The sequence below is a fragment of the Alligator sinensis genome, unplaced genomic scaffold (assembly GCF_000455745.1).
Source record: "Alligator sinensis unplaced genomic scaffold, ASM45574v1 scaffold629_1, whole genome shotgun sequence".
NCBI lineage: Eukaryota > Metazoa > Chordata > Crocodylia > Alligatoridae > Alligator > Alligator sinensis.
Genome location: NW_005843123.1, coordinates 32,157 through 45,513, shown reverse-complemented (window position 1 = coordinate 45,513; position 13,357 = coordinate 32,157). Strand labels below are relative to the sequence as shown.

Genomic DNA, 13,357 nt, shown 5'->3' with positions numbered 1-13,357 from the left:
CTTATAAGATGGGAAACTCCCTTCTTGAGAGCACGGAGGCAGAAAGGGATCTTGGAGTCATTACTGACTCCAAGATGAACATGGGCCGACAATGCGAGGTCATGGTCGGCAGGGCTAACCAGACCTTATCGTGCATCCACAGGTGCATCTCAAGTAGGTCCAAGGAGGTGATCCTCCCCCTCTACGCGGCACTGGTCAGGCCGCAGCTGGAGTACTGTGTCCAGTTCTGGGCACCCCACTTCAAGAGGAATGTGGACAACATTGAGAGGGTCCAGAGGAGGGCCACCCGCATGATCCGGGGACAGCAGGGCAGACCCTACAATGAGAGGCTATGGGATCTGAACCTGTTCAGCCTTCACAAGAGAAGGCTGAGGGGGGACCTGGTGACTGTCTATAAACTCACTAGGGGGAACCAGAAGGGTTTGGGGGAGACCTTGTTTCCCCTAGCACCCCCTGGGATAACAAGGAATAACGGCCACAAGTTGTTGGAGAGTAGGTTTAGATTAGCCATTCGTAAGAACTACTTCACAGTTAGGGTGGCTAGGATCTGGAACCAACTTCCAAGGGAAGTGGTGCTGGCTCCTACCCTGGGGGTTTTTAAGAAGCGGCTTGATGCCTACCTGGCTGGGGTCATTTGAGCCCAGTTTTCTTCCTGGCCCGGCAGGGGGTCGGATCTGAATATCTGCAAGGTCCCTTCCGACCCTACTTCTATGATTCTATGAACCGTGAGAGCATTGGCACAAGAACAATCTACAGATGGTCAAGGTAGGCAAGCTGCTGGATACAACCAGCAAGTGCCTGACAGGCAGGTCAGTGAGGGTGATCAGATACTTGTGTTGCTCCCTGATGACATTTCTAAGTTCATGGCCAGGTGGCAAGGACTGTATGAGGTAATATAGCAGACAGGCCTGGTAGACTATGTAGTGTGGCAACTGAGGAGACAGAAAACCCAGCAGATCTATCATTAACCTCTTTAAAAAGTGGGTAGACTGGGAGGTCCTGTTTGTCACTGCCACCCCAGAGTCAGATGAGTTTGGTCCAGAGGTGCTGGGACAGGACTTGGGTGGGCCCGTTCGGATAGGGACAGGTCTGATGCCTCTGAAGCCTCTGAAGCTTCTCCAAAGTGTCCAAAGCTTTTCCAAAGCGCTTCAGAAGCTCCGAACTGCTTCAGAAAGCCTGAATAAGCCAGTGCTTTGCTCCAGGCAAGCTACTTCAGACACTGAAGCATCTGAAGCGGCCCCGGATCCAAAGTGCGGTCCAAAGCCTCACACAGCCCTACTACACATGCTATTAAGGTGACGCAATAAACGCTGGTGCAGTTTGCACGGGAGTTAACTGCTCCTGGGTGTAGTGTCTACACATGCACCTGTAACCACAGCAATTAGAGCCAAGGTGCAGCAGACCTGGGCAGGCAGGGGGTACATGATGTCATCCCTGACTCCAGGTGCAAGCATTGAGCAATGGAGGGGCTGACAGGAGCCAAGGGTCTGGCCCTTAGCAGTGCCTGACGGTCACTGTCCACATGAGCATTTGATCACAGTTAATTATTCTGCCATAAGATAATACTGTTCCTGACAGTACTATCTTACAGCAAAGTTCTTCTGTGCATCTAATACCAACATACATGTTCTACTGTGCCCTAATACCAACATACATGTGGACAGTGATGCTCTGCTGTGGAGCTAATCAGTCAACTCTGCAATACGAGTAAAATACACATGTAGATGCACTGAGTCTGAATTAAGTTCAGCCTGCCCTCTTCCATTCGCGGGGGCTGTACACTCTACAGCACATGCACTCAAGTCAAGGCCACCTTCTCTCTGTTTTACAATGGTCACAGCCCTTTTTTCCATCACATTACCAGCAATTTTTTTCTTTAAAAGTGTTCATCACCAAGAAGGACTCAAGAGTGGCAGCTATAAAACAGATTCTTTCACATTCATACAAGCAGTCTTCCCCAAAAAACAACATGATGCTCCCTGCCCAGTCCCCTTTCCAAAAAAAATAGTTGCTGGCAGCAAGCTGAACTTGAAACACTTAGGAGTCACTGGAAATTGAACTGTCACCAGACTGACTGAAACAAACTAAAATTTTCAGTTGTCAAAACACTGTCAACCATTTTAAGAAAAAGAAAGCTCAGGGGAAGCATTTAACTAATCTAAAATTAGCCCTTGGTTCAACGCTGGGACTATGCCAGGTCTGAAAGTCAGACAGTTCAATTAGACTTCACAGGAAAAGCATGCCAAATGAAAGAACAGATTACATAAAAATATTCCAGCGGCTGAACTCTAGCTCCACATGAACATACTAGTCACCATCCTAGACATGTTCTGTAACATGAAGTAACACTGGGACTGTCTAACTCCCACATTCTGAATTAGACTCAGCAGAACCAATCTTTAATAAAGGGACAGTGTAGCAGGTTGCCACCTCAGGGCCTTTTCAATCAGGCTTTTCCCCCTTCCCCAAGCATCTCTCAGCCAGCCTCAGTAATATGTCATCTTTAAACCTACTGGTTTCTGCTACCTGGAGCACCTATCAGCATGCTCCAGTAACATGAAGTCTTTCAGTAAAATAAAGCAAGTAAACAATTTTTTTTTCCAACAACAGGAATAGTTTGCCATCCCTCAGTATTTTAAAAGTATTCCCTCTTTCCAGCAGAACAATAGTTCTCAACTTTTTTAGATTCAAGGCACTCTTCAATAGACTCAAGGCCCCCCTCAGAAGATGCCAGCTCTTAGTTTTCACTCATTTTTTTACTATATAAAAATAACAGAGCAATTATTCTTCTGTTGCAAAGAACTTAGAAAAACTACAGCCAGTCAGAAATGCTTTTGACACTACAGATTCCTTACTTTAAATCTCTAGGTTTATCATGTGAATCACATTTGCACACCTAACAATGCTACCATTGTGTGGCACCCCACAGAATCCCTGAAAACTTCTTAAGCTGCAACACACTGGTTGAGAATCACTGATCTAAAGAAATAATCATAAAAAAGAATAAAGATTTCATCACACAGGACATATTGGTCTCACTGTATAAATACAGCTACAACAAACAGAAGATTTTACAACAAAAAAAATTAACACTTCCACACATGCATGCCAGAGGACATGAAGATATAATGAAACCTTTTACCCATGTTATCTTCATTGCAGAATCTGCAGGACACTAAGAACTGGAGACCCTATTAACTACCAACATCCTGAAATTTATATGGAATATTTTGAAACTGAATCATACAATGCAGATGACAGGTAGTAACTACCTTTTTTCAAGTAAATTAGAAAATCATGCAAGTAAAATCTCAAAAAATGCCTAATTGCATTCTTTTAATTTCCATGTTTTATATTTATTTTCCATATTACAACAGCATGCAAAGGACTCCAGCAGTGATCAGGGCTCCAATGCACTACAAAAGAACAAGGTAAAACGATCCCTGTCCTTCAAGAGATTCCACTCCAGGCCAGACAGAAAAAGGAAGAGGGCTGTGTTGGACAGGAGGCTAGTCTCCCTTTTTTAAATTAAATTCTTCTTCATTCAAACTGTAACATGGCACCCATTACATCTACAACATGTGGAAGGGACAAGATTAAGCCTGTGACCCACTCCCAGCCAGCTGTTGTATAATTAGAGCCAGTTAACTCAAAGTACAGAGATTAACCAAAGGCATGTAAACATGGAGCATTCACGTGCCATGTTCATCAGGAACAAACAAGTGCCAGAGTATTGCATACATATGTCTATGTATATCTGTGAAACTTGAAAGAGCTTGCAATGCCTTCTGCACACATTCCCAAAGAGCTGGCAAAATTCATCACTGCAATCTCCTTGCCACCATAGCCCTTCGTATGGATCATTATGCTGACTCTTCAGACATCCTGGGCTTTCTGTTTACAGTTCTACTCACTCCTAACTCGGAGCTGGAAAACAGAGATTCTCATCAACTTTTTATTGCCTTCAGCAAGACACGTACCTCCCCTGTTTCTCATTTCCTCAATGATAAAGAAAGGTAATATTTACTTACCTCACAGAACAGATGAAAGGACTCATGTTAGTGAAGAATTTTAAAAATCAAGTGTTATTGTTGTAATGATCATTGACTATTATTGCTGACAGTGCAACTGCAACTTTCTCCATTCATTCAATTTATGAATGTATGTACTAAGAGGCAGAAAAAGTAGCAATGTACATAGTTAGGACTACTACCACTTTCTATTCTGCATGTCTACCTATGGCTGAACATTTTAGAAAGTTTTGCTGTTTCTGAAAATATGTTATGTCCTAAGGCCTATGCTCAAAAATTATTACAGCCATTTCATGAAGAAGTTCCAGCACCTCTGTATTTTGAAACAAGAACATGAAATTTGGCAAAGCAGTCATCCTCTCATCAGGGGTGTGCCTTTTTCCATTCCTGTAAGAATTACGACAAATTTGGCCAAGTAAAACACTAAAAACAGAGGCACAGCTAGTTATTTTGGTGCCCCGACAGAGGGGGATGAGAGGCACCAGGCCAGGGGGAAGCTGTTTTCAGCCCTGGCTTTACACTGTAGATGTGTAAGCATGTGCTTGTAGACTGAGAATGCACAGTACAGCAATGCACTGGGTGGGTCTGCATGCAGCAATACGTGTGTATACCGGATCATAATTCCTGGAAAAATTATGCAGGCAGAGAAGCAGCCTTTTCATATTTTAAGCCCATGAGCTGATTATTTAGGGCACGTGCCCAGGAAGCCAACGACCTGGGGCCCAGGCCTCTCTCATCCAGAGGAAGTCTGACCCTGTGTCTCTCTGACTGCTGAGCACAGCACTCTAACGAGAAGACAACATATCAGCTGTTATGCCAAGCCCTCTGTACCTTTAGAGGCTGAGCCACTATACCTTACATTTGGAAGTCATTGGATAAAATGGACAGAAAGAAGTGACTTATCTGTCCTACCTTGAACAACAGTCCAGACTAGAACACAAGGTCTATACTCAGCCAAGGCAGCAATCATTTCTTTCAGCCACACACCCTCCAGCTTACTTACTTTCCCCTTGCACCACATATTCCCCTCTCTTGACTGCCCATGGAGCCAGCTTCAAAAGAATGGTTAAACAGAGGTCTGGAGGATAATGACTAACCTGTACCATAGGGGCTACAGCATTGTCCTAGAAAGTCAGAGGTGTAGGTGCAAGCCCCCACTGAGGGAAGGCGACTAGAACCCAATGCTTAGATTTATCCCACCTACTGGGCATCTTACTGGGCTTAGGAGCCTAAGTGTGATTCTATTCCACTTTGTTCAAATCCCTGAAAATCCATTAACGTCAGCTACATTTTAATAACTCGGACACAGGTATGTGTCCAGAATGGTTGTGCCTAAGCAGCTACATGCATGCCCAGCCAGTGCATAGCCTAATAAGAATAATCTAAGCACATACCATTGTGTCTATGCTGCAGAGAGGAAATACAATCACCATCTGAGTTAACTGCCAAAAATGCAACTTACATGGCTAAAATTCTTGCAGGTGGCATCTTACATTGGGCCAACTGTAGGTCGGGGAAGGGTACCATGATACCCAAAAGCTTGCATTGGTCTATACCAACCATACAGTTGGTCCAATAAAAGACATCACCAGCAAGAATTCTTGCCTGACATAGCTCTTGGACCATCACAACAACAATATCACCTCAACACTTACATGACTAGGTGACTGCCATTTAGATTCAAATAGGAAAATGGAATTCCACCCAATTTTCCTCTGTGTTGATAAATAAGTCATTTAAACTATATTTTCCACAGATGATCATTAGTTATGAGTCCCTCGTTTTCTGGGTCCCTTATTTGAGAGAGCAAGAGTCTAACTTCCTGTACAGAAATCCTTCATACACAGAGGTACAAGCAATGTCAGTTGATGCTGTGCTCTGATTATATACTCTAAAATGTGAAGTACTGCAAAATGTGAAGTATTCTGAAAAAATCAGAAGCGGTTTTAAATCCCTAACTATAAGATAGGGTAAATGACATAATTTTGCCTCAAAGTGCTTGTAAAGATAAATTCATTAATGTTTCTGAAGCACTCAGATAATACAGTAAGGAGTACTATGGACAAACACAAGAGAAAATTAGTGATGTTTGAAAAAGGTTTAAATGATAGACAGGAAGTAAAGCCTGGAACTACACAATGCATAATGAGGATAAAAAGAAATACCGAGTAGCTACTCATTCATGACCAGTTCTCTACACTTAATGGCGGGGAGGGAAGGAAGTCCTGTGGGGGAAAAATTTAATACCATAAAGTGATTAAAGACTGTACCATATGCATTCACATAAAGGGGGATGAATTAAAGTTGTACCAGCAGTCTTAATCTGGCACTTGCTAACATCTGAGAATTTGACTTTGAAATCCTAATAATGGTCTTTTAACACAGATTTGCGTGTTTGTTTGTTATGTATTTATAGGCATGCCTTTGTTTTTTTTCCTATTGCAGTACCTCTGAGCCTTGCAGAAAGGCTCTGTCAGTCCTACCCAGAAAGACGCAGCAAAGTGCTCACTGCAATGCTTCTTAAAATTGTCCGACTGACATGCTCTAAATCAGATACCTCAATTAGGGCTCTTGGATTAGTCAAATGTAAATCCGCTGAGAGTTTCTACACCAGAGGCAGGCAAAATACAGCCTGCCAAGCACTTTCACCCGTCTCATGGTTCCCACCAATGAACTGTACCCTGCCCAGCCCTTCCACCCACAAGGGTGGGAGTGAGGCATCCACATATACACACGCCCCCAACATACCCCATTGCACCTCACTCCCACCCTCGTGGATGGAAGGACCTCACCCAGCCAGCAGGCAGCTTCTGAGTGGGGCTGTTGCTGCTGCTGTGGCAGCCACCAGGGGCCTACTCCACTTCCACAGCATCCCGCTCACTCTGGGCAGCAGGTAGGGAAGTGGCGGGAGTGGGGGCAGAGCTGCAGCTAGGTGGGACCACAGAGCATGGGGCTGGGGCTGTCAGCAATGCAGAGCCCATGTCCAGGGGAGCAGTGGCAGCATGAAGCTGAGGTGGGCAGCATGTGGGTGTGGGGGGGGAACCCTCCCTACACTCTCCCCAAGGTGCGTAGCCCTGGCAGGCAACAGTGGAAGCAGCAGCAGCAGGCAGATGCACTCAGGGCACCTGTGCCTGGCACTGGTGCCCAGCAGCACATGGCTCCGGCCAGCACTGCACATTGCATCATGAGGCATAGCCCCTGCTGGGCCATCTCTATCACTGGCAGTCCCCACCACACACACGCAGCCCCCATACTCACATGGCATGGGAGTGAAGCTCCACACACTGGAGCCGACTGCCTTCCCACAGCAGGGTTTGGGAAAGGTTGCCAGCACAAGCACATGAGGCTTCCCACCCGTGATCTGCGAGGCGGGGGCTGAGTCCCTCGCTGCGATGTGCAGCACTGGCCAGAGCCATGCACTGCCAGGCACAAACACCTTTGCCTGCTGCTGCACCATGGGAGGAATGTGGGGGGGTCCCCACACACCCCAACTCTCTCTCACACCCCACAAACACCACATACCCACACCTTGCCCCCAGAACTGCCCACATGTACACACCCCCAACATACCATATGCCCCCCATGTGGCAGAAGGCCACCTCTGTTTCTCCCCAAAAACTCTGCTCTGTGACAATTTGGTTAGGATGGGCCCTGCAGAGGGTACACACATTACCCTCTCTCTTTAGAGAACCTGAGCTGGATACATTCCTGAGGGAGGGGGGAAACCTGCTCCCTCTGACTATGTGACTGGCATCACATACCTGGGTGAGGGGCTTGGGCTCGCTAGTGAGCTAGAGACTGCCAGTCTGCCCAGCAACCAGTGATGCATTTCAAATTGGTTGGCTGACAGCCAACAGGTGCTGGCTTCCATTGGACCAGGTAAATGAGGTCATAAGGGCTATATAAGTTAAGGACTGCCTAGGAGGAGGGGGCAACAGCCATGAGGAAAACTCAGAGAGAGAGAGGAGCTGGACCATCTGAAACTTGTTCTCTCTCAAAACTCATGATCAAGGAACTGCCTGTCTCCAGAGGGAATCTCCAACTGCCTCTCGATGATACTCATGAATAAGCTACCTGAGATCTAACTAGATATATAGCTTGCAGTAACTCAGATGCATAACCAAAGGCTACTCCAGCCACCCTGTTTGCTCTATGGGATTTCTCTGATAATACTCAACTCTGTACTCTAGTCCAACCCTACCCCTTGTAACCAATAAAGTTCTCCTTTGTACCTAACATGGGAGACTTATTCGGAGTGGGTCTAAATTATGCCTTGGGGTCCCCTTGGTTTGGCTGACTAAGGGAGACCACTACTTGTGCTTCCAACTGAGGGAAGCATCTCAAGTTCTTGAAGTGAGTCAAATACCTTCGAGGGCTACTAGGCCTGTGTTTCCCAGGGGGCACCATGCCAGGATCAAGCCCATTCCTGGGTGGTGGTAGTTCTACCCCCAAGCTAGCGGGTGCGCTCCAGGAAGCAGGTTGGCCAGTTGGGAGGAGCCCTCAGAGAGGCACTCAGAGCCTGGAAGGTGGTCGGGGTCTGTGAGGTGGGTGGCTCAATGCAGGAGCACCCCCTACTGGCCTGCCACACCCCACACACACCACCCACCATACACAAACATAAACACCCCCAACAGCCCATCATACACACACCCCCTCACAACATATACAAGACTAAGAATATATTTTGAATTATTATGCAATCACCTCTATATACACTATGCAAACACAAATCATGACAAAAATACTTTTTGTGATAAAATTAAAATATGTTATAGTAGATGTTTGACTTTTAGTGTGATTTGTTTTTTTTCTGGTTCTAAGATGTAACATCCCCCCCAAAAAGGTGTATTTCCAGGGGGAAAGGGGAGGGACTTCTGGTGACAAAGGTCGGGTGTTAGGAGGTGGGGATGTCTGGTTCCAAGATGGCAACCAAGGAACTGTCAAGGGGCGGGGATACCCATGTGGCCTTCAGAAGCTCACCAAACCTTGTTAAGCAACCCTCCACCAGAAATAATTGCTCACCCCTGTTCTACAGGGACAGAGAAGGAGATCCACCTGAAAAATTCAGTCAGAACTACTCACCACTTTCCAGCGGTCCTTGACCACATAGTTGGCCGGCAGAATGTCGACCTGTTCCCCTCCTCCACTCATGTTTGGTTCGTTCTTAACGGCTGCTGCTAGGCACTGCATTTGCCAACCAGAAAGTATTTTAGTAGCTCCCAATTTAAATGAGCCATTTATCTGGGGAAAAATAGGAAAAAAGGAAAGAATTAGTGCAGGTCATTGCAAGTGGATCATGCTAGTGAAACTACATCTCAGCAGTCTTGTTCAGAATCAACTAGAAGCAGTGTCTTTCAAAAGAAGGCAACTCACTTCAGAGTCATGATAGCCCACTTAACACAAAAACCTGAGCTTCCTCCATGCACAAACCTGGCCGAAGCAAGCATGCCTGAGTCAGTAGTACAAAGTAAGGGATGATAAATTACTGGCTATACCATGCAGAATCTCAGTGCTTTTTGGTCTAATAGCCAGCAACTCAAAGATGGACCAATGCCAAATTCTTGCAGACAGCCTGAATATCATGGGTTCATCAATAATGCAAGTCATAACTGTACCAGGCAAAAAGTTCTTGCTTTAACAGAACAGCTGATTTCAGCTTCAACTGACCTCATCTATCACACAAAATACAAAGGTGTTTGTATACTTCTGAACTACTTTTTAGACGTTTTGTTTGCTTCTCTCTCTTTCTCTCTTTAATGGTCTGGCTTAAGAGCAGAGATTAGTGGAAGAAAAGTAACCAAAGGGAATGAATTTTAAAAGTAATGATAACTTGAAACTATTTTGAACTTTCAAAACTAGTCTGGAAAAAATACCAGGGGGAATAAAATTACATGAACAAAGGAATGTTTTCATGCCATTTTTTCCAGATTACTAGTGGTGTAGTGATTGAGCAAAAGACAAATAACTATTTTCCTATTACACAGAGGTTAATACCAGCGAATTCAAGTTTCAGAGAGAGGTATGGTGAAAATATAGGGCAAGATTCACTGGTATGCTCTGGATACTTGCATTACACTGGTAATATCTACTGCACAGGCCAGGGGCGGACAATTATTTCAAGTGGAGGACCACTTACCCAGTTTTGGCAAGCTGTCAAGGGCCGCATGGGTAGCCCCGCCCCTTAACAGGTGCCTCTCCTCCTAGTCACCATCTTGTGACTGAAAGTCCCACCCCCTAACCCCTGACCTTTGCCAACAGAAGTCCCTCCCCTTGCCCCCGCAAGTACTCTTTTCAGAAAGGGGTTTTGCCACCTTGGAACCAGAAAAATACCAAATTATATTCTAAAAAGTGAACATCTACAACACACATTAATTTGATTTTAAAAAATATTTTTGTCCTGATTTACATGCATTTGTATAGTGCACATAGAAGTGATTGTCTATAATAGATTAAATGAAGTCTTACTCTTACATATTGTGGGGGGTTGTAGGCTTGTCAGGGGCTATGGGTGTGTGGACGAGTGTGTAAGGAGGGGTTTGTGAGGGGAGATAGGTGTGGGAGTGTGGATGTGGGGTGAGGGAGCATGTGGGTATGTGTGTGGATATGTGGGGTGTGGGTGGCTGGGTTGTGGCTGCCTGCATGTATGGAAGTGCAAGGGAGTGTGGGTGCATGTGTATGGTGGGGGGTGCATGTGGGACTCACCCAATGAATACACGCACACGTTCCTGGCCCCAGTACCTGAAGCAATGGGCAGGAAAGCGGTGAATGGCAGCTACAGGCCAGGGGAAGGAGCAGCGGCCGGGCACACAGGAGTGCAGCGACAGCTGGGCAGTAGCACAGGGCTCATGCTGGTGTCCTGGGGCCAGCACCAGAGGGGCCCAGAATACGGTGGCAGGAGCACGGAAGACCTGCCACCCCTCCAGCACAGCTGATGCCAGACCCCATACTCCTGCCATGCCATCTGAACCCCACCAGCACCGGCCCTGGCACACCAGCACAGGCCCCACACTACCACCCAGCTCCCACTCCCCCAAACCTGCAGCTGCCATTTCCCTGCTTTCCTGCCAGCTGTTGGCTGCACCAGCACCATAGGGTTCCTGGATGCATGACCACACTGAGGGACTCAGCAGGAGCTGGCCTGGACCCGAGGACTGGGGCAATCACCCACGCCCCCCCCCCCACACACACATTTCTTATCTGAGTTTTCCTCTGGGATGCAGGGAGGCAGAAACAGTCCAAGGGGCACAGGCCAAAAGACTCTGCTAAGCACAGGGCTTCCAGGTGGGAGGGGGCTAGGGGTGGGGCCAGGCCAGGCAGGCCTTGCTTCAGGTAAGTCTATCATGGGGAGGGTGTGTGGAGGGGCAGATCAACACCCCCACAGTGAGGGACTGGAGCAGAGGTAGGGGCTGGGGTGAATGGGGCCCCAGGGCTGGGGCAGGTGGTAGGATGCTTGGAGCCCAGGCATTGTGTCCAGGGGCATGGGGGGCTTCTGCCACTGTGCATGTCCCATCAGCGGCCCAGGGGGCACATGCCATTCACCCCAACTCCACTCCCTCCCTCCCTTACCACAGGGGCCTCGATCTGCGCCCCACATGCCACTTCCCCATGACAGACTTAGCTGCTGTGATGGGTAGTGCTCCACACACCACCAGGCTGCTGCAGGCTGCAGCTGAGTGTCTGTGCACACCCCTCCCTCCCGCCTAGAGCCTGAGCCTGGGCTGCCCTGCAGCATTCTATGCTGCCACCAATGCCCATGTCTGGGAGTGCTAAGCCCCATTAGCCCCATCCTTCTGCCACATATGACTGTAAAACCAATTTAAACTGCAAGCCTCGATCTGCCCCTACCAAATTAAAGGTTGATTTTTATCACTGGAGCAATGCAAAAAAGCCAGAGTATAATCAAAGAATCTGGTCCATAAAGTGCTATCACTGCTTTGGGGGTAGGATTAGACACCTAAACAAACAGCATCTTAAAACTGTATGTCTAAAGGATCATGTACATTTACAGCATTACACAAACGTAATCATGAAAGCAGAATGAATGGAGATCTGATGAGACAGAAAAAAAAGAGTGAAGGTCAAACCCTACTGCTTGCACAACTCTAACATGAAGAACGGTAAAATCTAACCAGCTCCATCCTACACATGCTTCCTCCAGCATGCATCAAAGAAACTTTAGATTTGACTGCTTTGATGGGCTTGGCCTCAGCCTCCTTTTAGATGTGTGCAATCAAGTTCAAGTACTTCTCTTGCTTCCCTAAACATTCTGGCCTGTGATATATAGTCCTGTTTAGCCGTTCCTTTTATATTATGTCCACCCAGCACTACATAACAGCATGTAAATGCAGGATTGTCTCCCTATTTTTATATATAAATATATAGCGTAAATAAACCAAGAAAATTGCTATAAACCAGTAGCAGTGGACTCTGAACCGACTTAGAAATCCATGCCCAATAGAGAAGTAAGGCTGAAACAATCAGGCAGGGATAAACAGCAGGAAAGAAGCTCAGCTAGAAAGCCTAGATGAAAACAATTTTTAGTATAGTCTAATCTGGTGCGGTACAGCTTTTCTGTATGTGGGAATACTAGAGGGTATTATATATAGTTCCTCTTCAGTAAATAACTGACAGGTCTTTGATGCTACCAGCCAAATTAGAGACCACCTAATACAGAACCAACTGAGAAGTGTTGTATAAACAGCCTGGTCATATATGCTGGATAGTTATAAAATAAGCCTAAGTAACATTTTCAGATCATTTTTCCCATAAAACAGCTTAAACAATTGTATGGGATCTCAGTACTGTTAAAATAAAAATATTAAATACACAGTTTTCCACAGTGAAATCTGTGCTGTATAAAAGACCTCAGTACTATATTAGTTAGTATCACTCAATTCAGATTCACTGCAGCAGTGTTTGCTCAAACATAGTAAAAAAAAAAAAGAAATAACAGAAACATTAGTTTGAAATGTTGTTCAGATCGTCTTCAAATAGCAGAATAAAGCTACAGAAGTCTGTCTCTCACCATATTACTAAAGGTCCTGGAAACTGTGTTAAGCTCACTGTTGTAGAACTGCAATATCCCACTTTATTTCAAGGCACATCCTCACTTCTGGAAGCCTATAACATTAAAATAAGCAATGATTATTTAGATGGCTGGATCCCTTCCTCTTCACTAACTCCCCCTCCAGAAAGAATGATCTTAATGTAAAAGCACAGTAGTATTTTTAAAAACCTCATGAAAAAGTATAGGTTTTACAACAGGAGAGAGAGAAAGCACAAACCTGGTTGGGTATCAGAAGGAGTGGAATGAGAAACTTCAGCAA

At 46.0% G+C, this 13,357-nt stretch overlaps 1 protein-coding gene across 1 annotated transcript in view; it reads right to left on the bottom strand.

Moving 5' to 3' along the window:
• Positions 1-13,129, bottom strand: part of TTBK1 (tau tubulin kinase 1) — a 288,592-nt gene extending 275,463 nt beyond the window's left edge. The window contains exons 1-2 of the mRNA XM_025193892.1: positions 13,057-13,129; positions 9,114-9,272 (exon numbers count right to left, since the gene is read on the bottom strand). Coding sequence (XP_025049677.1) covers positions 9,114-9,272; positions 13,057-13,059 — 162 coding nt within the window. The 5' untranslated portion in view covers positions 13,060-13,129. The remainder of the gene's footprint in view (positions 1-9,113; positions 9,273-13,056) is intronic.
• Between the last annotated feature and the right edge of the window lie 228 nt (positions 13,130-13,357).